This window comes from Saccopteryx leptura, chromosome 6, assembly GCF_036850995.1.
Source record: "Saccopteryx leptura isolate mSacLep1 chromosome 6, mSacLep1_pri_phased_curated, whole genome shotgun sequence".
NCBI classification, from domain to species: Eukaryota; Metazoa; Chordata; class Mammalia; order Chiroptera; family Emballonuridae; genus Saccopteryx; species Saccopteryx leptura.
The window spans coordinates 42,754,527-42,782,473 of record NC_089508.1 but is presented as its reverse complement, the minus strand read 5'-3'; the positions used below and the strand labels follow the sequence as shown (position 1 = coordinate 42,782,473).

General features: G+C 34.3%; 1 protein-coding gene and 1 non-coding gene across 2 annotated transcripts in view; both read right to left on the bottom strand.

The window, feature by feature from the left end:
• Nucleotides 1-14,968: 14,968 nt before the first annotated feature.
• EXOC5 (exocyst complex component 5) overlaps nt 14,969-27,947 on the bottom strand; it is a 46,507-nt gene continuing 33,528 nt past the window's right edge. The window contains exons 13-18 of the mRNA XM_066343019.1: nt 26,990-27,098; nt 22,964-23,084; nt 21,185-21,271; nt 18,141-18,249; nt 17,729-17,944; nt 14,969-17,090 (exon numbers count right to left, since the gene is read on the bottom strand). Of these exons, the coding sequence (XP_066199116.1) occupies nt 16,902-17,090; nt 17,729-17,944; nt 18,141-18,249; nt 21,185-21,271; nt 22,964-23,084; nt 26,990-27,098 (831 nt within the window). The 3' untranslated portion in view covers nt 14,969-16,901. The remainder of the gene's footprint in view (nt 17,091-17,728; nt 17,945-18,140; nt 18,250-21,184; nt 21,272-22,963; nt 23,085-26,989; nt 27,099-27,947) is intronic.
• Nucleotides 24,861-24,936, bottom strand: TRNAA-GGC (transfer RNA alanine (anticodon GGC)). Its single transcript has one exon. It is a non-coding gene; the product is annotated as a tRNA-Ala (tRNA).

The window sequence follows — 27,947 nt, the reverse complement described above, 5'->3', positions numbered from 1 at the left end:
ATAAAAGCAGACAGAAAAGCATAACAGCTTTTTGGATGGAAAGAACCTAATATTCCAAAAATGCAAATTCTCCCCAGATTAATATGCCAATGTAATGCAGTTTCAATTAGAATCTACACAGACATGGCAGACAAGCAAGTTGTTCCTGTCTCTTCTGTTCATACCTATACTCCATTGTCCTATCAAACTTCACTTAGAAAACATAAGTTCAGAGGTAAAAACATTAGGCATTTCCAGATGATGTCGGTAGACTATTAAACCATGTGCGGTCTCTTCTGAGAGGTCCCTGTGCAGCTGCACAAATTGCGCACATACAAAGCCAACCCCGCCATCCTCGCCTCTGTATTTCAAGAGGAAACTTTTCCCTGCCATTTCTTCTTTCACTCTATATCCTGACCTACTTCCCCCTAAAGCACTTACCTTCTAATGTATTGTCAATATTTATTGAATTGAGTGAACGATAAAATGAACCCTCCAGTGCTGATAGGGCCTCTGTCCTAGAACAGTAACACCCTATGGGGTAGAGCAGCAATGTTCAATCTATGTGCCACAAGAATTTTTAAAACATGCAATATCTATTTAGTGGGGGCATGGGCCTCTTTTCCCTTAGATTGTCAAATAGAAAAAATGACAACAGCCGACACAATAGCCACCTGATGTGAATAAATCAAAATTACACTTTTTTTTTGTCACTTTGGCAAAATGTTAGTAGTTTGTGTGTGCTGTGAGCTGACGAAGGTTGAAAATCACTGAGGTCAAGTTCTGTGGTGCTTCCTTACTGGAAATGTGTTGCATCAACAGAGATATTGGGCTCTCTCCACTCACGTGCTTGTAGTGCCACTCCTTTGCAGGTTTGCTAATTGGGTTTACCTTACAATGGGTCCAAGTTGTCCTTATGGCCCATCTTTGAATTTGGATCAAGCTTTGGGTCTGTTTTGCCCCACATTTAGATAACATTATTATCAAATGGCCTGTTAACTCTGACCCACTGGCTCTAAATAACAAAGGAAAGGCTCACTCCCTCTATTCTTTATGTTGGCTCAGGTTATCTCCAAACTCTGCTCATGCTCTGAAGAGCCACATCAATATTCAACTTGCTGCATATTTAAGTGTGAAAAGTATGAATTTTTTAAAGTATAAGAACAAGTTTGAGGTCCTGGCTGGTTGGCTCAGTGGTAGAACATCGGCCTGGCGTGCAGGAGTCCCGGGTTTGATTCCTTGTCAGGGCACACAGGAGAAGTGCCCATCTGCTTCTCCACCCTTCCCCCTCTCTTTCCTCTCTGTCTCTCTCTTCCCCTCCCACAGCCAAGGCTCCATTGGAGCAAAGTTGGCCCGGGCACTGAGGATGGCTCCATAGCCTCCACCTCAGGCACTAGAATGGCTCCGGTTGCAACAGAGAAACGCCCCAGATGGGCAGAGCATTGCCCCCTAGTGGGCATGCTGGGTGGATCCCAGTTGGGCACATGTAGGAGTCTGTCTCTCTGCCTCCCTGTTTCTCACTTCTAAAAAATACAAACAAAACAAACAAAACCTCCACAAGTTTGAGAGGTTATACCAATCAAAATTCATGGTTTGATTATTAACAGAGTTGAGCTCTAAGTAGTTCTAGGATTTTTTCACTTTTTAAGTATTCTGATTTGTTTTGCAAAATGATTTGACTTTTGGGCGTTGCTGGGTAGTTTGAATTTCTGGTAGTAGATAATAAATACATTATATTCTGAGATGTACCCTTCGTTTGGGGAAAATTATCCAGAACAGAGTCTTTTGTTACACAAAATCAAGAGTTCATCAATTGAGCTTGGAGAAACAAGTGAAATCATTATAAATCCAAATCCAGATGTTATAATCTGAGCAGATTTTCCAAGAAATACAACAGAGTGTTTAAGAATACAGGTACTAATGCCTGACTGCCTATATTCAATCCTGTTTCTACCTGCCCCTAATTGGATGGATTTACTTTGGGTTTCTTCATGCCTCAACTCTTTCATCCATAAAGGGTGATGATAATGTTGCTATCTACCTCAGAGTTTTTGTGTAGATTAAATGTAGCATTAAAAATAAAAAACAATAAAAAATAAAATAAATGTAGCATTAAAATAACACGTGACACAAAGCAAATGCTCCATGAGTGTTAGCTATCATCATTAGTTCTGTTTAGTAACTAGATATGGTGTTGGCTGTGCTGGGCTCTTGAAGCACTGAAGAAATGCTATTCCTAAATGAAGATTTAGATAGGACTCTCAGTGTTCCTAGGTGGTGTTATTAAAGTAAACTAATTTGGGCTTTGAGAAATCCAGACTACTGTGACTGGCCTTCTAGTCCCTCTTGCAATCATTTTAAAGCAGAAAACTGAGTGGGCCTTGGAATCAGAAATGTGGGAGTGGAGCAGAAAGACTCTCTTCGAGTCTGGATTTGGAGCATGCAAGTTCTTGGAGTTTTGTTGATGGGCATTAAATTGGCCTCAACATCTGGAAGGTTGACTCCACAGGGTCCCTAATATTGAATTTCAGGCTCAGGAACCTGATAAAAATCACCACCAATGGCAGACTAAATCACTTTTAGAGCTGTTCTTTGGTTATCCCCAAGCATACAGGAAAGCTTTATTCACCACTAGGACCTTAGATGGGAAGAATTCAACGTGTTGAACTGGAGTTAAGATTTTAATATTTTTCAAAAATTGAACTTTTGTAGACCAAGCCAATAAAGCAAGTGTACACTACACTATATATTTCTGGTTATTTCATTATTCATTGTATATTTCTGTAATATTTTAAGTATTTATAGCATATATGCAATACTTTAGGAATTAAGAGAGAAAAAACATTATATATACATATCTTAATCCATCCACACAGAAATTACTAGAGTGGATTTTTATCCTTTGAGGTCAGATGATGTTAATTATTCAACAAACAGCACAAGCCAGAAGTTGTATTATCTCCAGAAAGTTCTAGAAAATGTGCCTCTGAATTCGACAGTATGTTTAACAGCACCATTAAAGGCTATGAATACAAAACTGAAGTTCAGTTACATTCAATTACTTTCTTTCAGATACCCATTTTATTAAAATATAACCGATTCAAAAAAGCACATGAATTATATATTTCTCTATGAATTATTTAAAGTTGGACACACTCGTATAACTGTGCCCAAGAAAAAAACCAGCACCTCAGAAGTATGCTCTTGAGACACTACCCTCCTTTCCTTCTTAAAGGCAGAGAGTGGAATTGCTGGGTATGCACATGCAGTACAACATAGCAAATAATTACCCAAAGAGAAATATATCTTTTCCCACTACAAATGTATACGAACTACACCTGCTTCACATTTGCCAACACATGGAATTGTCAGGGCTTTCTTATTTCTGCCATTCTGGGGAATGTGTAATGGTACTTTCTTGTGATTTTAATTTACAATTCCTAGATAACCAACACGGCTGAGTGCCTTTTCTATGCTTATTGAGCACTGGATAATCTCTTTTGTAAATTGTTTCACATCTTTCACTCATTTTTCTTTTTTTTTTTTTTTCCTTTTTTTTTTTTAAATAAATTTTTATTAATGGTAATGGGATGACATTAATAAATCAGGGTATATATATTCAAAGAAAACATGTCTAGGTTATTTTGTCATTAAATTATGTTGCATACCCCTCGCCCAAAGTCAGATTGTCCTTCGCCACCCTCTATCTAGTTCTCTGTGCCCCTCCCCCTCCCCCTAACTCTCCCCCTGTCCTCCCTCCCCCCACCCTTGGTAACCACCACACTCTTGTCCATGTCTCTTAGTCTCATTTTTATGTTCCACCAATGTATGGAATCATGTAGTTCTTGTTTTTTTCTGATTTACTTATTTCACTCCTTATAATGTTATCAAGATCCCACCATTTTGCTGTAAATGATCTGATGTCATCGTTTCTTATGGCTGAGTAGTATTCCATAGTGTATATGTGCCACATCTTCTTTATCCAGTCTTCTATTGAAGGGCTTTTTGGTTGTTTCCATGTCTTGGCCACTGTGAACAGTGCTGCAATGAACATGGGGCTACATGTGTCTTCACGTATCAATGTTTCTGTCACTCATTTTTCTATTGGAATGTCTTTCTTCTTAATGATTTATAGATGTTTCTTACATATTTTGAGTATGAATCTTTTTTCAATTATGCATGGTGTAAATATTTTTCCTGCTCTTTTGCCTTTTCAGTTTAATTTCCACCACCAAATTTCTTCAAGAATCTTTGTCCCCTTAAATCCAGTTTTCTAAACTCTAGGCCCCAGAGGTTCAGAGGCTTTCTGTCCTAATCCCCTCACTCCTAATTGCAAAATCATTCATTTACAGGCCTTAACATTATTGGAAGTTCCTAATTTTAATGTAATCCAACAGTTAATTCTCTGTTACTTTGATTTTTTTGCCTATACCAGGGGTCCCCAAACTTTTAACATAGGAGGCCAGTTCACTGTCCCTCAGACCGTTGGAGGGCCGGACTATAAAAAAAAACTACAAACAAATCCCTATGCACACTGCACATATCTTATTTTAAAGTAAAAAAAAACAAAACGGGAACAAATACAATATTTAAAATAAAGAACAAGTAAATTTAAATCAACAAACTGACCAGTATTTCAATGGGAACTATGGGCCTGCTTTTGGATAATGAGATGGTCAATGTCCAGTTCCATATTTGTCACTGCTAGCTGTAACAGTAATATGACGCGCTTCCAGAGCCATGACGTGAGCGTCCCACATCACCGGAAGTAGTACCATACGTGAGCGACGCGGCACTTTGCAGCGCTGCCACATACAGTGCTCCTCTCACTGACCACCAATGAAAGAGGTGCTCCTTCTGGAAGTGCAGCAGGGGCCAGATAAATGGCCTCAGGGGGCCGCATCCGGCCCACGGGCCGCAGTTTGGGGACCCCTGGCCTATACATTCATAAAGATATTTGCCTGTTATCTTACAGAAGCATTTTATCTTTCACATTTGGGTGCATAATCCACTTAGAACTTATTTTCGTATATAGTATTAAGGAGGGGGATCAAGATTCATATGTACATAAACTCCTCAGCACCAATTTTATCATAAATCAAGTATCTATGTGTCAGTTTATTTCTGGACCATCTGTTCTGCTCAACTGGTCTATTTTTCTACTCTTTTGTCAAGAATTGCACTGTCTTACTATGGTAACTTTGAAATAATTGTTGGTATCTGTGGTGAAAGTTCTCCACATTTTTATTCTCTAGGACTATCTTGGCTATTATTGGACCTTGGCATTTCCACATAAATTCTGAATCAGCCTATCAATCTCCACAGTAAGCCAGCTGAATTTTTATTAGTATTTTGTTAAATCTGTATATTACTTTGTGAAAAATTGATAATATTGTCTTCTGATCCATGAATATACCATTTCACTGCCTCTCAGTGTTTTAGTTTTATGCATAGCTGTCCTGCATGTCTTTCACTAGCTTTATTATCACAAATATTTGATCAACTTTGCATTCTTAAAATAAACCTAATACCATTGTGATATATCTTCCTATTTCCATGTTAGTGGGTTTGGATTAATATTTTGTTTAGAATTTTAGTATCTATGCTCATGAGATTGTCCTATATAATTGTCCTTTCTTATGTCCTTGTTTTTGGCATCAAGGTTATGCTGACATCATAAAAGTGCTGGGAACTTCTTCCTCCTTTTCTACAGTGTTTGTGAAAAATCAGTATTATTTTTTCCTTTAATGTTAGGCCCAGGAAGTCATCTGAGCCTAAGTTTTCTTCACAGGAAAGTCTTTAATTTTGGACTCACTATTTTACTAGATAAAAACAGTTAATGCTTTCTATTTTATATGTTACTCAGCTTTTAACATTTTTTGAAGTATAAACAATCTAATTTTAAAACTTTATTGGCAAAAGGTTGGTCATATTAACCTTTTTTCTTTTTAATGTTTGTAGAACATTTACAGAAGTTTCTTCTTTTTAGGTATGGGTTGTCTGTGCTTTCTCTTTTTCTCTGGTCAGTTCTTGCAGAGGTGTGTTTATCAGTTTCATTAGTTTTTTTTCAGAAAATCAACCATCTTATTACATTTATTGGGGTAACATGTTAATAAAAGTATATAGGTTTCAAGTGTACAACTCTACGTACATCATCTGTATATTGCGCTGTATGTTTAGTACCCAAAATCAAATCTTCTGTCACCAATATTTGACCTCATTTTCTCTTTGCTACCTCCCACTCCCCTTGCCCCTGGTCACGACCATACTGTTGTGTCTATGAGTTTTGTCTTGTTCATTTGTTGCTTTCAGTTTTATATATTACATAGCCATAAGAAAAAATACTGCCATGTGCAACATGATCTTGAGATCATGCTAAGCAAAGTTAAGTCAGAGAAAAAGTCAAGAACTGTATGATTTCATTCGTATATGGAACATAAAACTTGGTTTTTATAGATCCTCTCTCCTATGTTTATTATTTTGTTTTATTTCTGTTTTTCCCTTCTATGTTTATTTTAATGCTTTATTCCAACCTTATTAAAATGGAAAAATAATTGTTTCCACCTTTGCCTCTTTCCCTATATATCATTTAAGGCTTTAAATTTTTTGCTATGCTGCATTTTTACCATTCAGTTCAAATATTTTCTAATTTCTATTGTAATTTTCTTGACTCCGAAGTTACTTAGAAATTTAGTTTCCATGTGTAAGAAAAAAATTAGTGAACTTTTATTTCTAGCTTAATTCCACTTAAGTCACAGAACATACTCTAAATCAGGGGTCGGGAACCTTTTTGGCTGAGAGAGCCATGAATGCCATGTATTTTAAAATGTAATTCCGTGAGAGCCATACAATGAACTGTGTACCTTATGCATTATCCAATAAAAAATTGGTGTTGTTCCAGAGGACAGCTGTGATTGGCTCCAGCCACCTGCAACCATGAACATGGGTGGTAGGAAATGAATGAATTGTAAATACATGAGAATGTTTTATATTTTTGTTACTATTTTTTTATTAAAGATTTGTCTGCGAGCCAGATGCAGCTATCAAAAGAGCCACATCTGGCTCATGAGCCACAGGTTCCCAATCCCTGCTCTAAATAATTTCAAATTTTTGAAAACTGTTAGGACACTGCAGTTTTATACATAATCAATTTTGTAAATTTCTACATGTACTTGAAGTAGACGTGTATCCTGTGGTTATTTGTGACTATCATTTACTTCTAAATAATCTCCTTTAGAGAAAAATTAAAAATTTAAAATAAATTTTAAAGACACATCACTTTACTGATGAAAGTTAAATATGCATTAAAATTAAAATATTTACTAAATATTTCAGAGTTTTGATGAAATTTGTATCCATAAATTTTCTTAAAAATTTAAAATTCTGTAAATGTTCTTTTATTAAAGCCATTAGTAATTACAACAAAAGTAATTTTATTCCTTGTGGTAATAAAATTGCTAAAGCAGAATAGGAAGCACCTGAAATATAAGGATGACAATCTGTGGAGATTTTTCTAACAGATTTAGAAATAAATTACCTCTAGAAAATTTTACTAATCCTTTGGTTAACTAACAGCCTACTTTAGACAACCCAGTTGTGTCAAACATCTAAAAGATCCCAAAATATGTTCTCAAAACACCTGTGTGAAAATCAGCAAATATATACAAGAAAATTTGTAATTACATTTTCCTCATACTCTTCTTGCAGAGTCGTTGTTGTTCATCCTACTGAGAGAAACATGTTCTCTTTGGGACTACCGTCAACTATTAACGGCTAAGAGCTATGTTATAAATCTGCAGTGTTTTCCCAGAAGCAGCTGCCTGACACTCACAGAATTAACATGGAAAAATCTGGCTCAGAATTGGGAATCAAGGTATAAAGTAATCCTAGTTTGTAAATAGTCCACTATAGGAAATCATCTACATATATATTTCCCAATTTAAACTTTCTAAAGGACTGATTTCAGGGGGAATAGGTGTCATTCCATTTGTATACAGTCAAACCACTATATATACTAAAATGCTAGAATGTATTTTTTTCTTTTTTGCTCTATGAAAACTCAATAATTACTAATTTATCAAATAATGTTATTCAAATTTCAAAACCATTCCCATATGTTCCAAAGACATAAAACAAATTTTTTCTCCTACCACATTTCTAGTATCATTGAGAAATATGCAGAGAAAAAGTTTGTTTTTTTACATGACCTTAACCAAACTCTCCTAGAAGGATAATGTTCTTCCAGCAAAAACATTTCCCCTAACTCTCCTTTTGCTGTTATGTCAATGTCTTTCATTCCTTTTCTTCCTTAACCTCCACATCCAATAAGCAACAGGAAGTCAGTCCGATTGGTTTAATCTTCCAAGTAGTCCCAGAACCCATCATCTCCTCTAGTTCAGGCCTTCAACATCCAGATTAATGCAATGGCCTACCTCTGCTTTCCTCTCCCCTCTCATCCAGTGCATCCATTCCCATCAGTCATCTTTTTAAAAAGTTGATCGTCATTTATCTACTTAATCATCAGTAGTTGGTTCTGTAATCTTTATGATAACTCTTAAGACTTAATAAACTAATCTCATGACAAGTATTCCAGCTTCACTTGCCTTTTGTGACAGACCGCACACCCTGAGCTCTACTCATAGGAGTCTAGGAATCATCCCATTTAGTGACTCTACCAGTGACTCGTGTGCCACACCTTAACAAGCTTCTCTTCTAGGCAGAATGCCTCTTCCCCTGCCCCGTTTCCTGAAATGCTCTTTGCCTCTGTAAAGTAATGTAACCTGAAATGTAACTTCCTTTTGTGAAATCTGAGTGGTAATAGAACAAAATGGTTAATGCATTGGCTATGGAGGTCCGCAGGCACAGTGTGAAATCTGACTCTATTCCTTTTTAAATATATAACCTTGGCCAAGTTATCTAACTTTTCTGTCTGTTCTCTCACTTGCAAAATGGATAGAATAATAGTACCTAAGTCCCAGGGTGAGGATTAAGTGTAGTATGTTCTTAGTAAGATGCCTGACACTTAGTAGGTGTTTAATAAAAGTTTAACAGCTTTAAATACTCCAACCCCTACTAGCCCACAAGTTTAATAACGGTTGCCAGTACCTGGTTTCATGCCACTATTATGACACATATTAGAGAGTACTATAAATTGCTGCATACTTTAACTGTCTCACTAGGCTAGACTCTTGAGGGCAGCGTTTTTGTATTTATCTTAGTTTCCCTAACTTCTAATGCAGTACCTGACAAAAAACAGAATTTCAATGTTTGTCAGATGAAGAATGACTGAATGAAGTGATCCTATATAGGACTGAAACACCTTCAAAAAGTGGTGAGAATGAGAAAATGACAACAAATGTCTTTTCTCCCCACTTTACAACAGTTTCAAAGTCATAAAATTAGTAACAAAGCCAAGATGTACATGCGCCATTTGTGATTCAAGAGCATACCGACGACTCTCCGCTGGGCTCACACATGACTTCCTCACCTAGTCTGTTTCTGACAGCACTCTCTCTTTACAGAAAGCCTGCATTTTCTTGCATTTAGTTACAGAATTTTAGCCCTAGCAATGATCATAGACACCTAACAAGGAAACTGAAAGTTGAGTAATTTGCTTGTGTATATACACTTTTAGTTCACATAAACTTTAACATGTATTAAATACAATCCAGATATAGACTCTTTCCTTAAACAAATTCTAACTTAAATGCATTTTTTTTGGCCTATAAAACAGCAACTGTGTGATTGTTTTTCTTTTGAACTTTACTTGTAAAAATAGCCTGTTGGTAGTCAGTCCTTAATGGTCAGATTTCCATTCAGAGTTTCTGATATTATCTATCATTAATTACCAACTACTCAAAGTAGCAAGGAGATATAGGAAAATAGATGGCATGCATTTAAAATTTAATTCCTTCAAGATATAAGTTCCAAGTTTTGGGAATAAACACCTTACCCTTCTCAATTCAGCTTTACTAATTTGCTCACTACACTAAAAGAAAAATAAAAAAAACATTTGTTCCTGAATGATAAAATTATGAGTAATTTTTATTTAGATTTAAAAATCTTTACATGTGTTCTGTAATGACCATTTTCATTCCCCCAACTTTGTCCTAAAGCCAAAGCTTTGGTGGCTGAATGGGGTGAGGAAGTCTTCTTCCTGAGCAGGGAGCAAGAAAAACCAACATGGGGTGTTGGAATTCCAGTGGGGTGAGAATGGTGTCACACAATGGAGTGTCTGTAAATTTAAAATGTATACATGTGTGTGCTGTATTCACACATAAAGCCCCCTAGCACTGTCCACTGATGAGTGAGGGCAGTGACAGCTCAATCATAATAAGTACAACTCATGCACAAATCATGTTTCTAAATACCAATTTCCACTAAAATGTGTAAAAATGGCTGATTCCAGAGCTGAGGCAAGACAAGTATAAGGTGAGTTTGAAAAATCCTGTGAGCCCAAAAGTAAGAAAATACTGATGACAACATGTTAAAAGGACGCAGGAGCCAACTTAAAGAGAGAGCTCCCACTATTAAATGTGGGACAATTTGAGTCAAAATAAATCCATTGACTAGAAAAAAATTTTCTACTAATAAAATTCTGATTAGGAGCAAGATATATACACCGCTTCAAATTACCTCTCCATAAAATACTTAATGAGGGAAAAAGAACAAATTTACAGTGAAAGAGCCCGATAGGTAGTAGCTTAAGCAAGTGATCAAAATGAGTATCATCAGAAATGAGGCAAACGGAAACTTTACACTATGTGGTAGGATGCAATGAGAAAACAAAATTGCTTCTGTAATATCCATGTCAGAAAGCATAACTGGAATCTAATCATGATTAAACAGATAAATCAAAATTTAGAGACAGACATTTTATAAAATAACTGGCCTATAGTCTATAGAAGTGCCAAGGTAACACAAGTCAAGGAAAGACTGAAGAACTGTTCAAAGTGAAAGAAACAAGGTCATACATGACTTTGAACTGAATCCTTATAAAGCATTATTGGGACAATTAGTGAAACTTGAACAGTGTTTGTGGATTAGATGGGAGTAATAAATCAAATGTTAATTTCCCGACTTTGCTGGTTGTATCACAGCTATCTAGGAGAACTGCTTCTTTTTGGAAATACAAAAGGACTAAAGGGCATCATGACAGCAACTTACTCTCAAAGTAGGAAATTTTTTATTTATTCAGTATTTACAACCCTTCTGTAAGTTTGAGACTGTTTCAAAAATTTTTCTTTAAAAAGCAAAATGCAGAAAACCAATCCATAGATTCTTACTATTCTTAGAGTTGATTAAGGAATTCATGAGATATATAACTCTAAAACTTTAATTACAATAAACTCTGTCAAACTCCTGTGTCCACTGTGTACACATTCTTCAAATCTTTTGTGTCATTAATTCACCCAGAAATTTTTCTCAAAAAAACTTTCAGAAACACACACACACATTTCCTGTTAGGACTGAGACATGTTCACCAGTGCTGTTCAGTAGAAAGAAGCTATGTGAGTTCTATTTTTAAAATCAAACAAAAATGTAGGTATTCCTATAAAAATAACATCTCCCTCGTGTGGCAAAAATTAAAAATACATCCCACTGGAGAATCCTAATATAGAGGCACTTAGCATTTATTCCTTATAAAGTAAGTTCACATAATTTCATGTGAATCCTCTAAATAGCACAAAGCATTTGCAAACAATATACTTAGAGGTAGTTTCAGTTTTCTTTAGGTCAGCATTTTCCAGATTCTGTTTGGATAATATTCTCTATAGCTAAAGGCTGCAGGTTTGATAGAACTGCCCTAACAAAACACCAAAATTCAAAGGAACCAAATTTACCCATAGTATGAATAGGAAAATGATAGGCAGGTAAAAAGAGATGGCCTGACTCAAAGCACCTGCCTTTTTAAGATAACAGGAGCATCAATGTTTTCAACCTCTGCAAGTTTAACCTAAAAAATTTGAAAGTCCACCACTAGAGATTTATTCCTTGGAGTTGGTTCCATCCAATCTTCAGACTTCGTTTATTAATATGAAGATACTCTGGAAGGGATAAGACATTTTCCTTCTTTTAACATTGCCAATAGTGAAAACAATAGGAAGTCACTCATCTGAACAATGAATGAAACTAATTCCAGATTTCTACTCCTGTTCTTAACCTTCCATACTTCTTCTTGTTACATCACTAGTCACTGATAATTCTAGGCTTTACAGACCTTCCAGTGATTATAAAGTAATTTAAGTGGTTTTTGAAAGTAAACTTAATTCCAGTTTTGGACTTTTAAATTAAAAGTGGCTCAGTTGGATACTGTCTCTTCAATACAGCAATATAAATATTAGTATCTTGGCTAAAATGAATTATTGACAGTTTTAATACATGTTGCACAGTACATATTAATATAAAAAATACATGTTATCAGCAGCATAATGTTGACCATGTTCTAATCCATTCCACCTGCTCAAATATTAGTGCAAATAATTATATATTTGTAATGCATCACTGCTGTCCAGCACAAATCTGTGCCTTCTGAATAAATAACTTTCCCCTGAAGCTGTTTGCTGTTTGGAGTTTGATATGATATATTCATATTTAAACTGGCTTTGTATGGTGAGACAGACTGTACTCTTCCAAACCACTCAGAAAATGAGCAAGTGTGGTTAATTACTTTCTCTCCCTCCAAAAGAGATATTAATCACAAGAACTGAAATTTACTGTTACTCTCTAATAATAGTGTTAAAATATTCAGAACCTAGTTTAAAACTATCAATCTTGTTAAGCCCAGGGTTATCAGCCTAGCTGCTCCAAATCACCAATTAAAATTCTTACTCCCTAATTTATCATATTTCTCTCTCATTTAAACTTGAGGGGTTGTTTCTCCCCTAAATTTAGAAAAAGAGAGGGTTGGTTAGTGGTAGGAATAAAAGAGTTAAGGCAACTTTTAAAAAGATTAAACGTGCATGTTTGACAAAAATGGCTATCTAATGTTAATAAACTGAGTGCTCGCTTCAGCAGCACATATACTAATGTTAATAAACTGAGTACATTTTCTTTTACAGTTTTCACTCCAGCATCAGCCATTTAAAAACTAACATGGCCGGATTGCTTGGTTGTTTAGTATCACTCCCAAGCACAGAGTTTGCTGGTTCAATTCCTGGTCAGGGCACATACGGGAACAGATCAATGATTTGGTCTCTCTCTAATTTCAATAAATAAAATTTTAAAAATTAAAAAAAAAAGTATGACCACACATTGGACATATTAAAAAATCTAAACACTACAATGAGAATTAAACATTTAAAGAAAATTAGATCAAACAAAACTAATGAGCCTATTTAAAAATGATCTATTTAAAGTTACATAAGGAGAACAGTGTATAGAACATTGAGTGAGCAAGAAAGGGGTTTCAACTTAACCTTTTATAATAGTAATATAATATAGTAATATAATGGGGTGTAACAGTATCCAAAGCCTAGGTCTGATTTGGAATCAAGAGATAATATAAGCACAGGGCTTAACTTAGCATAGTGCATGGCACCTAAGTCAATAAATATAGCTATAATTATCTTTTATTATGCATCAAAATTTTTAAATTGCTCTTTTTATTTTATGTGGAATTATTTACTCTAACAACATGCACTGGTCTTTTCCTCTAAAGTACACATGTATTTCAGGACAGACTTTCCCAAGCAGAAAGTAGTAGTACAGGAACTGAATACAATTAAGTTAAGTGGATGAAAGTACAGAATGTTTGTGATCAAATTCTCCATTAGAAGTCAGAGCTCAGTATGGTACCAGAAAATATCTCCCACTTCTGAGTCAATGGGCAATATATTGGTAATACGCAGAATATTTTTGCATTAAAAAAAGTTAAACTTCTAGATGTGAGCTTTTTAAGTAACAAATTAAGCATTGTGTGAACCTTACTTAGTCTCACATACAGTTCCAGCATGCATCAGGCACTGCCACATAAACAGGACCACAGTAAGGTGTTTTGTGGCATTTCAGTAACCAAAATCTCTTTATCAGGATACTTGTAATTATTCAACATCACAGATGAGAAAAAGGCAATTTAAGGAAGCAGTACATTCCCTACTTTGAATCAATCTACTGACTAATCATTCAATTATTTCACTAAGAGCCAGAAGGTTGATATTCAAACAGTGAAATATTTAAGATGAAAAGAAAATGGCCTAAAATATGCCTTAAATTAACCAACTTAGCAGCTCTTTTGGAAACAGGGAAGGAGCTAGAGCCTTATGACCATGGTGATGCTCATAAAGTGAGGCCAGTTAAGTGTCTAGGACTAGTCAGACAGCCAACTCGTCTAAAGATCCATGCAGCTGTTATTTTATAATTCTTCTTAAGGACCATTTATCTATTCTGGTTGTCTTTTTTTAATATTATAACTCACAGTAGCTAGACTTCCTTATTAAATCTGTTTTGTATTTCCCTTCAGTACCATTTTATGCCAATATAATATAATCAAGTTTTAGAAAAATAATTTTCAGTGTTTTAGAGTATAATAGCAACTTCAAAACATTACCTAAATATTGCTTGTTAGCTCATGTGGAGCTGCACACAACTGCAAAGATTATCTTTGTTCAAATGACGGCAAAGGCCCATTACTGCTACCTAAAAATTTACCATGTATATAGGAAAAACATTTTACTTATTAATCATCTCTTCTGAGACATAAACTTTGGGCAAAATTTTTTAGTGACTATGAATATCAAAAATATTTGAAAAACTGGAATACAAAGAATATATGTTGCTTTATACAACAAAAATTTTTTTCTTAGATAATTTGTTTAGGTGAAATTTCTAATCTTGGTTATGCAGCTAAGTATTTTTCTGCTAAAAAAGAAAGTAAGAAGATCTATGCTATGAAAAAAAGGAACATCTTAAAAATTTAAATAAAAAATAATTTATAAAATCCAGTATAATTGTCCTTAAATGTAAAAATAAAGTGAAATAAAAAAACAACTGCAGGGAATTTGTTTATTGAGCATTAATGTTAACACTTCTAAATTAAGTATTCACTTAGGAGTTTCCTTTGTCACTGCCCTGTCAATGGACATAATGGAAAATATTGCACAGAACTCAAGCATGGAGATGATAATTAACAAGATATCTATGCAACAAGTATATGCTGTACATTTAAAAAATTAATCCAAACAAAATAATGTGAAGCACTTCTAGTTGGAAGTCTTAAAATGTTCTCTCATGTTTTATTTGAGATCCATCCCCCCCCCTTTTTTTTTTACAAATTGACACTGTATACAAAGAGTTCAAATGGCCAGTAAAACTACTGTTTCAAAATTGTTGGCTTTAAATAACAGAAGTATAATCTGAATTCACATCAGAGCTTTCTAAAATGGCAGTAGTACAAGCATGTGTCTAGTATCCAAAACCTGTCCTGGCTCTCCCTTGACTAAAGAATAGAAAACTAAACAGCCTACTAAAGCTGCCACTATTTCCGTAAATGCTTTAATAAAAGTTGGCATACTTCATTTTTCTTGCTTACCTTAATAACACTGGGCTAACCAGAAAATGAAGAAAATACAGTCAACAGTAGCTAGCTTTAGATCTGAAAGTTTTGGTAAAGTGGATGACCATTCAGAAACATTCTCGAGAAAAGTAGTTTACTAAATTAGGGTAGAAAGCCTATGTTAAGAGGAAAAAAATGCCAAGAATGAGTTGAACATTAAAGTTTATCTGTTCCTATTAGGCTATGAACAACACAATGAAAGCCGAAATGCTACATATAGTTAAGAATGCATTCTCATAGAGCAAATATATAGAATGGCCTTTCTAAATGTCTACTTGAAGTTTAAAATTTTGTAAGTGATTTATTATGTCACTATAGTAAGCCAATTGAATTAACTACATTCAGTAGTAACTACTTCAGAAATGCTTTTGAAAAGATGACAAACTATAAATTTGAAAAGCAACTAACTTTGCAAAACCCATCATCTCCAGACTTAGAATATATGTTATCTATCAATTTCCAATTCCTCTTAAAAGAGAAGACTAGAGAGCCATCCATCTTATTCCAGTTTAGCATTAAGATAGACATATTAAAGGATTGCATTGTTGCTAAGCATTGTCTATTTTCTCATATGCACCATTTAGACTATACCTCACTTTTTTTCTTTCCTTATAATCGTAAAATAGTGACCAAATATGGGCCTTAAGGTCCTCCACCTTATCTTAAATGAAATATAAAATAAGGTAGTTTTATTAATTTCTTGCTAGCATTGACTTAAAATCTGTTTACCAAATAATAAATACTAAACTTTGTGTTTTTTTTGTTTTTTTTTAACCCAGAAAGCATATATATTCCGGTCCATTCCTAATACTACATAAACATTTCATCATTTCAGTTTAATGTATAACATTTTTTCTTGAAATAGCATTATAGCTGTACTTCAGAAAAATCCAATCAACCATTTACAGAAATTATGCTCAATTGTTAACCTTTTGAAAAAAGCTAAAAGTTCTCCAGGAATACTTAAAGTAACTTGATTAACAATTACCAGTGCTGAAAAAGTCATATTGACAAAACAGATGGTAAAATTTCCCAATGGCAAATGTTAAGGAATATGAACTGAAACACTGATAATATCTCATTTGCCTCTGACACCAAGATTTTCAAGGATGAAAACAAGGACATGTAGTTTCACAGAATTTGAAACTTACATGTTCAAAAATGGTATTAAAAATCAATGTTAAGGGAAAAAAACAAAATATGGCTAGTAGTGTCCACATTAAAAAAAAAAATCTCAAAGGTAAGTATGGCTGCTGTTTTTCTAAACAGTCACTATTCCATAAAGTGTTGGCTATGTCATAAGAAATCTCCTGTGCTTTCTCTCAACCAGGGCCTGCTGAAGTACAACGTTTCCCTTATAAATTCAACCTCAGCTGAAATGTCGAGCAAGGCGGGCAGATCTATAATCAGCACGAAGTTGTACAAAGGAGTGCAGAATGTTCTTGTCCAGATTGGCAAGTTGTTCTCCTGAGCAGACTTGCTTTAAATTATCTGGGGCAACTACCAGAAGATTGCAAAGTGCATGCAGAGTATCAAAAAGCTGTAATACCAGTGGAATCTAAATTGAAATAAAAGAAGAAAAAAACATTGAAACAATTTCTAGATTTACAATTGGTTTCTAAATTCATCTCACATATATACTTAGTCAAGACTTACTAATATGGGAGAGTTTAATAGATCAGATTTTTAAAAAGCTCCTGAAGTGTTAAAATTCATATATTTCAATTGTTACAGAAATTTGGCTATAATATTTCTGAAAAGAAACATATTTTGTCAATTTTCTTTTCAGTAGTAACAATAATTTATATTTTTGTGTACCAGAACTAGTTATCATTAATTTAGCACTTTTCCTAAATAATTTAAGCCTTAAGAAAAAGTGATTTCAGAGAGCTGTGCATGAAGAAAGAATATATTTTGCTGATGTGTGACAGATACAGCATTAGTGACAGAAGTCAACATGTCATATAAACTGGGGAGTAGAAATATGGCTTTGTCTAAAATAAAGCATAAAGCAAAAATGTGTTAATATTGGAAATATGATTAGAATAATACTTTTTCAGTTTGAAAATGTTCTTGATCATTACAGTATCGATAGAAGTTATAAACTTTTCATAAATGGCAATTCAGTACAGATTTTAAATGATCTGACTTATGTTCTTGTGCCTATTTATAAATTTGATATTTGTGAATACATACCTTGAAGTCTTTGGCACACTTCCTATATTCAGCTACATCACAAATTGCTAACATGCCACCCATACAACTGTAGGAATATTGTTGAAGATGCTCATAAATAAGTCGATGGAAACGTACTCCAAGTTCCATCAACACTGTATCCACATTCTTTCCATCCATGGAATTTTTAATCTTCTCCACTTGTTTTCTTACATAAGCACAGACTTTAACACAGGCCTGTAAAATTTTTTCTACACTTATTACATAGAAATGTGTATTATGTTAGTTAAGGAGAAAATACATATCGTTTCTCATTAATCTCTAAGTATAAAAGAAAAAAATTAAGATTATGGTAAAATACACTAATGAAAATGTTCACAGTAGTAGTAAGAAAGCAGATAGTTTTATGAGCCTATTGAATCATTTTACTCACATTAGTATACTGAATCAAAACATTGTTTTCATCTTCTGGCTTAAAATCTGTTTTCTTTTGTTCCGCAGCCAAGATATGCTTCATTTGTCCAATCATACAATTTAATGTCCTAGAGAATTAAGCATAGCATGTTATTTGGTCCATTTAATTTATATTATTTATTTTAAATTAAATTAAAATTTCTTCAATATCATCATAAAACTATTTTACTATGGGTAGACTTTAGATTTTAGAAAAAATAAAATCCAGGTTTGATATCAAAGAACTCTTAGTTTTATTAGCTTCCTGCTGGAAACAGAGTAAAGATTCATTTGCCTAATATTTCATTTAAATCTTAAAAATCTTAGAAGCTGTCACTACTTTATTTCCTTGACAACTACATATAAAGAATGCTTAGGGAAGGGGAAAAATAGAGGGTTGAAGAAGAACAGCTCAAGTTTAGAAGAGCTTGAGTTTGATAGTCTGAAGACAAACAAGCAGGAGTCTGGAGACAAGTGATACTGAAGACCCAGCGGAGAAATGAAGAGTAGGGGTTTACAACAGCACCAAAAATGTCTGAGTTTCATCATAGTCCCAGTAGTAATCGGCCACCAGGTTATGGAATAAAAGACTGTAATGATCCAGAAGGTAGGATCTTTAAGATGTATGGTTAAAGACAATAAATTTTAGGGTAATTATGAAAGTAATTCAAGGATGGACCAAGCATACTAAGTACAGTAATGATTAAAGTAAAGCTAGGAAAAGAATAGCAAACGATGAAGGTATCATATTAAGGGCTAGAGTTCTGCTGAGGTCAGAAAGCAGGTCTATGTAGTTGGAAGAATAAGATTGTGAACACTGAGTGGAATATTCAGGTTCAAGATTTTTTGTTACCAATGGTAACAAGGTCTATCAGGATATGAAAGTAGGTAACCAAAGTGGAGATGATGAAGAAAATGATGTGTCACAGACATAGAAATAACCTAAGACTTAAGGTTTAAAGAAAAATTGTGAGACAGATGCCTAAATCCTCTGTAAATTTAAGAAACTGACATAAACGAGTGAGAGACATCAAGAAGAAAGGGAAGATGATGTGAGTTTCAAAGCAAAAGGCATCTGGCCTAACAGCAGATGGATACTGTTCTGAAAATATCAGTGGGGATGCAAGTGACTGCTGAGCTCACCTCTTGGCCTCACCATACATGGATAAAGGAGAATTAGAAGTTCACATTCAAGAGAACACCACAGACCACTGTGCCTTCAACTAGATAACTAAAGCAAAGACTCTGAGGCTAAGGCTTACATGGAAAGCTGAAAAGAAATTACTTAATATATATTAAAAAGACAAGTAGGATATCTGCATTTCCTTTACTTTTGAAGGCTTAACATATTCAACTTCCTAATCCCCCAAAATATGATTTTCACATATTCTGAGGCAAAGCAAGACCAAAAAAAAAAAAAAACTTAATTATGAGGGATTTAGGCTAGAAAAACACACTTTCTTGAAATAATAATTATAATGCATATAATATATACATATACATTATAATTTTAGTAAAAGAGTTTTTGTGTAGATATAATCTCATGTGGTCTGACTAAAAACTAAGGGAGAGACTAGTTCTTAGAATTCTTCTAAACATTTAATTCTTCAGTAAACTGGTCTCAGTAATTAATTCTGTAACATCTTTATTTTTTCAGTTTTATTCTTCAATTTTATTTTTCCGTATTATCACATACTCTATGGTAGTTTCTGATCTTAGTGAGAAGATAATTCAGAAATGAGTTGCAAGTCTGTTACTACTAATAAAGTAAGTATTATTTACTTTTCTATGAAATACAGTGGATTCCAGGTTTTCTTTATAACAGCATGGTAACCAACCTGCATTCAAATATGCTTTCATGAGTAAAGGAAAAAGGAACAGAATTACAGTAAATAAAAATGATCTGCCCAAACCTATTTAGAGTTTGAGTCCCAGCTCTACCAACATCAACTGAGTGATCCTGAGCAAATTACTTAATCTCTTTAAGCCATCATTTCCTCATCTGTAAAATGGAAAGTTATTTCCTACCTAGTAAATGAAATAATACAGGCAAAGATCCTCTCAATGTTCCTGGCAAATAACAAATGCTTGATACATGGTAGCTATTATAATCATCAATAAATATATGCCCACTTTCATCTCAAAAGAAAAAAAAAAGAGAGACCCATTGCTCTATATACTATGAATAGGAAATTAACTAAAATAAACATTTCAAAAATATTTTTAATGTAGAGTTTGCATTCCTTTAATGGAATTTACCTTTAGAAAATTCATCTATATATTTATTTAAAGAATTTCATATATAAGCCTGAAAATTCTAAATGAGAATAAAACTCTCTTACATACCATTTTTAAGAAGTTTGGAAAGTGAGAGAGAGCTTGCATGTAGAAGTAGGTAGGATACAAAAAAAGATTTTAACTGAATCTGGTTTAAAAGTAAATCTAAACATACTGACATCCAGAAATAATAAGCTTAAAGATCCAATAAAAATAACATTCTCATATGGATGAAATTAACATGTAAAAATAAAAGTCAAATAGCAGGATGGTGAAATTAAGGTAGACTTTGGGCCCTGGTTGGTTGGCTAAGTGGTAGATGTCAGCTCAGAGTGTACACATCCCGGATTAGAATCTCGACCAGGGCACACAGGAGAAGCGCCCATCTGCTTCTCCACACTTCCTCCTCTCTTTTCTCTCTATCTCTCTCTTCCCTTCCCATAGACAAGGCTCCATTGGAGCAAAGTTGGCCCAGGCACTGAGGATGGTTCTAAGGCTTCCACCTCAGTTGCTAGAATGGCTCTAATTGCAAAGAAGCAATGGCCCAGATGGGCAGAGCATTGCCCCCTAGTGGGCATGCCAGGTGGATCCCAGTAGGGCAAAGTCTGTCTCTCAGCCTTCTCACTTCTCACTTTAGAAAAAAAAAAAAAAAAAGAATTTGTTCTTTTCTGAAAACTTTTTATGCTGCTGTAATGGTGTTTTTGTAATTTTTAAAAATGTTAAGAAAAAGTAAAACTAACAACTTGCCTATCAATTCCAGTATCCAATTTCATCTCCATTTGTTCAATTATTTCTTTTTTCTTCTGAAGGCATTCAGATAACTTAGGAGAAGAGCTATTAAAGGTTTAAAGAAAAAAATCAAATTAGTAGCCTTACAAGTCTTAAGTTTATCTTATTCATAGACTGCCACTTACATCTATACATACATACACACTCACATTATTTTAATATGCTCACAAGCCCAAAAAACACGTAAGTAGTAAAGTAATTATAGCTGACCTTGAAAAACATGGGTTTGAACTGTGTGGGTCCACTAATACCTGGATTTTTTTTTCAGTAAGTACTGCCTATGTATTTTCTCTTCCCTAAGATTTTCTTAATAACATTTTCTTTTCTCTAGTTAACTTCAATGTAAGAATACAGCATATAATACATAAAACATACAAAATATGTTTTAATCTATTTATCTTATCAGTAAGGCTTCCAAGCAACAGCAGGCTATTAGTACAGTTAAGTGTTTGAGGAGTCAAAAGTTATACATGGATTTTCGACAGCAGGGGTGGGAAAGGGGCTTTTGGCACCCCTAGCTCACGCATTGTTCAAGGCTCAACTGTATTTAGTATTTGTTATAACAGTCACACTAGGAAAACTTAACCAGTTAATAAAGAAATGGAAGATTTAGATTTGTTACTTTCATCTCTGAGAAGACATCCCCTAAGAACACAAAAATGTGATTTTGGAATTTGCAATTACAATATTTGGTTTCCCTATGGTTTAAATATCTATTATAACAGTAAGAAAAGTCACAGAATATCACCAGTCTTAAAAACATAGCAAATTACCCTAATTAAAATTTAGAGACTAATAATTGTATTTAGCTTTATTGCACTAAAAAAACAAAACAAAAAAACCTTGACAGTCATACTTGCCTTCTGAATGCTACCTAATTGTCAAAAACACTTAAAATAATAAGGAATATTATTGTATCCTTCCCTAATAGTTATGTAAATTCTGTGCTATGTGGCATTATAGCTCTTTAAAAAGTAAATTTCCTTTCAAAGTATGATTTAGAGATCACAAGTTATCTTTATCTTTGAGATTGTTTGGACTAATTTCTTGGAATATCAATGTTTATAGCAAAATATCTAGAATTTTAACTCTTACACGAATATTTTTTCTCTTTAATAGTATTGCACAGACAATTTTATAAAGCATGTTAACACATACACTACTTTATTTAATCCTCATGTGCTTTAAAAGTTCATATAATTGGCCCTGGCCGGGTGACTCAGTGGATAGAGTGTCGTCCAGCATGTTGAGGTAGCGGGTTCGATCCCCTGTCAGGGCACATATGAGAAGCAACCAATGAGTGCACAACTAAGTGGAACAACTAAGTGGTACAACAAGTTGATGCTTCTCTCTCTCCCCAACCCCCTTCTTTCTCTCTCTCCCAAATCAATGAAAAAAAATTTTTTTTTCAATTCATTTAACTGCTAGGGAGATATAAACCAAACTTACTTAATGCTTCATCAAAACCTATCCTATTAATCTCATAAAATGTGTTGTATGTCTGTATAAGTTGGTACAAGCCAGAGGTCCTCTTTTATATCAGATACAGGTTTATGACAGATTTAGTCTTTTCAAATAAACCATAATTAATACAACAGAAGGAAGAGGGACCTTTTTATTTCACACTTTCCTGTCCTGTTTGATGTTATTATGAACATGTATTACTTTCAATATTTAACAAAAAGATACATAGAATATTTTAATATTTATTGAAATACCAATGAAAATTTGACTAACCTTATTAGTGGCATAAGGTGGTCATTAAACTGCTTGTCAAAAAGATGAAAAATAGTATTGGCCTGCTGCACAACATCCAAAAAATAGAGATTTGCGTTCCGAGAATCTGAAGAAGAAATACCTAAATTGGAAGGCATGCATATGTTAGAATCATACTTTAAGAAGTTCATCTTGGCAACAGAAAAATGAATATGGTTTTATACAGACAACATGAATAAAAGTAACTGCTGTTTTAATAAATCAACAATTAATTTTTGAACTGAAGAGTAAAATTAAACTTGTTAATAATGTAATAAAATTCATCCGAAGTTTTTATGCATAAATTTTCACCATCTATTTATTCTTCATTATTTGCTGAGATAAACCAAAAAATTAAATCATCTTAAACTATACTTTTTCCCCCTCTTGTACCCAACGATTCATTTGAGCCATGAACACACTTGTACCATTTTTCTTTGTCTTTTGTGTTTTAAAATTTATTTAATTATTCATTTTAGAGGAAGGGTGGGGAGAGAGAAGGTAAGGGAGGAGCAGGAAGCATCAATTCCTATATGTGCCTTAACCAGGTAAGCCTGGGGTTTCAAACCGGTGACCTAAGCGTTCCAGGTCCATGCTTTATCCACTGTGTTACTACAGGTCAGGCTACGGTTTTTCTTATAGCCAGGCCTTGATATCTCTGATAACAGTTAAAATAATATTCTTAATACCTTCCTAGTTCAAATCTCTTTATATTTATGCCTAGCAATATATTTAAACTTACTCATTTCATTCTCCATGTTCTCTACTACAGCCTCAAAAGTATTTCTTCTCCTCACTGTCTATAGATTAAATTCTTAATTTTCAGTATGGTATTCAAGCCATTCCATATTCTGGCCCCCAACATGGCAGCTGACTGTTTTGAATTTCAATTCTCTTTTTTTGTAAAAGAGTAAAAGATTAAAAAATCTAATGTCCTTATAACCCTAGGTACTTATATTTCTAGCTAAAATTAAAATGCATATGGGGTTAGGAAAAATATTTGCAGCAAATAAGAAAATGAAAAATTAATACCAAGAGTTCTTTATAGAATGATGTTATTTTTTCAAAGTTTTAAAAATGAAAATCAGAGGTGTTTTATTTTCCCATAAAAGACAAAATTACCCATTGGTATGAAAACTAAAGGCTCCAACATAAACTTACAAGAGAAAAAAGTAATGTCAATACACATGTAGAAAATATTAATCCTTGCTATTATTAATTAAAGACATGAAAATTAAGGCACTATGTATACATATTCTTAGCCACTAAGTTATTAAAATTTTAAAAATAATATTCAATGGTGTTCGGAAAAATCAGTACAGTCATACCTGCCAGTAGCAGTGTAAATTAGTAGGGAAAAAAGCCTTTAGAAAAACAGTTTATATGTATAGAAATTTAAAAAATTTGTGACATTTTGATCTGGTTATTTCACTTTTGGGATTTTATCAAATAAAAATAATTCAAAATAAGAAAATACATTAAGCTCTGCAATGTTCATTATTTATATTACTAAACTGCTGAAAAGATTCAATATGTCTAATAATAGGTATGGGTAACTTCATAATATACACTTAAGACAGAATTTTTTTTTTTTTTTGTACTTTTCTGAAGCTGGAAATGGGGAGAGACAGTCAGACAGACTCCCGCATGCGCCCGGGATCCACCCGGCACGCCCACCAGGGGGTGATGCTCTGCCCCTCCGGGGTATTGCTCTGTTGCGACAAGAGCCACTCCAGCGCCTGGGGCAGAGGCCAAGGAGCCATCCCCAGCGCCCGGGCCATCCTTGCTCCAATGGAGCCTCGGCTGCGGGAGGGGAAGAGAGAGACAGAGAGGAAGGAGAGGGGGAGGGGTGGAGAAGCAGATGGGCGCTTCTCCTGTGTGCCCTGGCCGGGAATCGAACCCGGGACTTCCGCATGCCAGGCCGACGCTCTACCACTGAGCCAACTGGCCAGGGCCTTAAGACAGAATTTTACACAATCACTAGAAACACTAAATATCAAAAGATACATGGAAAATACTGAAGAATACAAGGGATGTTCTTATCCTACCAGAAAATTGTCTAAGCCCTTCCAAATTGTGAGTTCTGTTATTAAAATGAAGTTGCTAGATTACCATTCTAGCTAAACAACAAATCCTTTATACTACATATATGGATTCTAATTCATGTTACTTTTTTTTCATTATCTTTTTAAATCTTTGCATCTTTGAGGTATTATTATCCCAATACAAATAGCCACATTTTAAAGTCATCTGCAAAAGGTAAATGTTAAATATTTGATGTCAAGGGTCAGCTGTAATTAAGAAACAAATAAACAGAAAAAGCAGGATACAAATGTTTACCTGTATCATGAGGACAACTATTGTATATATAAAAATGGGGGTAACAATAAACCACAAGGTTACTAAATTATAGGTAATTTTGCTTCAATGTTAGAAGCTTTATAGAATATCATATACACCAATAAATATTTTTTGAGTGTCTGCTGTATTTTCTACATGCTAAACTATAATGGTGAATAAGACACAGAGTCCTACCCACAAGAGCTTATAGGCTGTTCTCTCTACTAAAATGCTTTCTCTAAATATTCAGTTTACTCCTTGACTTCATTTAGCTCTTCTCAGAGAGGCCTTCTCTCACCAGCCTTTCTGCTCTCTGTACCTGAATGCCCTATCACCCCTCACTATTACTACTCCTTGTCTATCCCTTACACAATTTTATTTTTCTTTGTAGTCATTTGTCTACCTTTTCTACAAGAATGTAAGCTTCATGAGTGCAGGAGTATAGACTTAAGTATGTGCTGTATAAATGAATTCTGGTCAATGGAGGCATACATTAACAGATGAAAATTTCATTGTGATAGTGCTATGAAAAAAGTTGATCCAATGATGAAATCATCAGTAACGAGGCTGGGAGGGGAGGATACTATAGCTAGGATGATCAGCAAAGGCTTCTCTGAGAAGGTAACATCTTTGTTGAGATAAGAAAGTTGAAAAGCCAGGTATGAGAAAAGCTGAAGCTAGATTTGGGGGCTTGGGACACACCAAGTGCCTAGAGCCTGAGGGAAGAGAAAGAATGAAGGGCAAAATGGCAAAGGTGGTGGAGGGAAATACACTGAGATGAGGGAGTACTATGAGGAAACCAGATAAAAAAAACCATGCTTCTTAAGTTTGTTGTTGTTTTCCCCCAAGAGTAACAGGAAGCCACACAAGGGTTTTAAACAAGAAAAAGAGCCAGTGACTTAAAAAGGAAGAATGAATACAGAGACCAGTTAGAAGCAGACAGAGATGGTGTTTAAATTAGACTGACATCAGTGGAAATGGAGAAAAGTAGATAAATTTGAGTTATGTTTAGAAGTGTATATCAGGCGTTGGTGAAAAGTAAGAATTATGGCAACTCCTCAGTTTGGCACTTGAACAATTGGTAAATAGTCATGTCTTGTAAAGGCAAGGGGAAGAAAGGGAGAGGAACAAGGTAAGAGTTTCATTTGGGATATGTTAAATTTGAGATGCACACTGAACAGGTGAAGAGGTCAAGGAGGCAACTGGATTAATATAACTAGAATTTAGGGAAGAAGTCATTACTATCTTATTTACACCACTAAATCCAAAAGACCAAAAGCAAATGAAAAATTCTGATATGAATCTGTTCCTTTCCTGACTTATTCTGGAATATTTTACTTTCATTACTCAATTGCCTCAACCAAAATTACTGTCATCTTTTCTGTTCCTTTGACATTGTATAATTTATAGCACTGTACTACATTCAGTAGTGACTTATATAGCTCACCCTGTCCTGCTTGATGTTAAGCAATATTAGAGAACTCCTGTCTTTCAAAGCTTCCAGCATTGACAAATCCTTGCATTACAAAAGGTCTAAAAGCATTATTCATTGCACTGAATTGAATCCAACACAGAGAGCTAAATATATAGAAAATATTAAGCTTATAGTTTAACCAAGCAGGATCAAAAGCATTTAATACAAATTATAACACGAATAAATATACTTACCAGCAAGTCCTGTTTCCAAAGCATAATCAATATGCTCAATACATAAGAATTCCACAAGAATGGTAAAAATCCTAAAGGCATTCCTTGGTAGATCAGAAGGATCAGAGAGCTTTAAAAACAAAAACCAAATACATCACTCAAGTCTACCTTTCAAAAAAGGCAACTTTTTTGTTTGTTTTTAGCAATCAACTTTGTATAAGACATAGTCAGTACTCAGGTATCAAAATAATAACTTATACCTCTTCCTCCCCACTTTTAGTGCCTCTCTCACATATATACAATGCTCTGTATTTGCTTACAACTCTCTTGGCTTAGAGATCAATGTTTTCTTGACCTGGATTGAAATCCATTAGTGGATTGTGGTAAAAGAAGAGAAGAAAAGAGAAGGACCAATAGAAAATAAAGTATAACAAAATCCCTTTTAATATACATAGTAAAACCAAATATAGTTTCATGAAATTCACACACACACAAGTGCATGTACACGTATACATATGACAAATGTAAACTGGGCTGCCATGTAAAATGCATTTCTTATTGTGAGGCACGGTCAAAATAAAACTTGAGAGCCACTAACTGAACAAAGGCTATTCTAGCAATACTCAGAACAAAAGTACTCTTTATTTTATTAGGGGCTGGGTGGGATGGGGAAATCAATAAACTAATGCACTATAAACTATGAAAAGCTCAAATCCCAGCTTCATCATTTCCTGGTTGAGTGAACACTTGAGATGTTATTTAACCCTACAAAACCTCAAATTCTTCGTTTGTAAGGTGGGAATAATATGAATTGTACTTATACTTACATCCTAGCCTGGAGGTGAGAATAAAATGTGAAAATGCATATAAAGTACCTTTAACACAGTATAGTAAACCCACAATAACAAATGTTCATTTGATGTTGATGCTGTTGCTGATTATTCATAAGAATTATGGCCCTGGCCAGCAGGCTCAATGG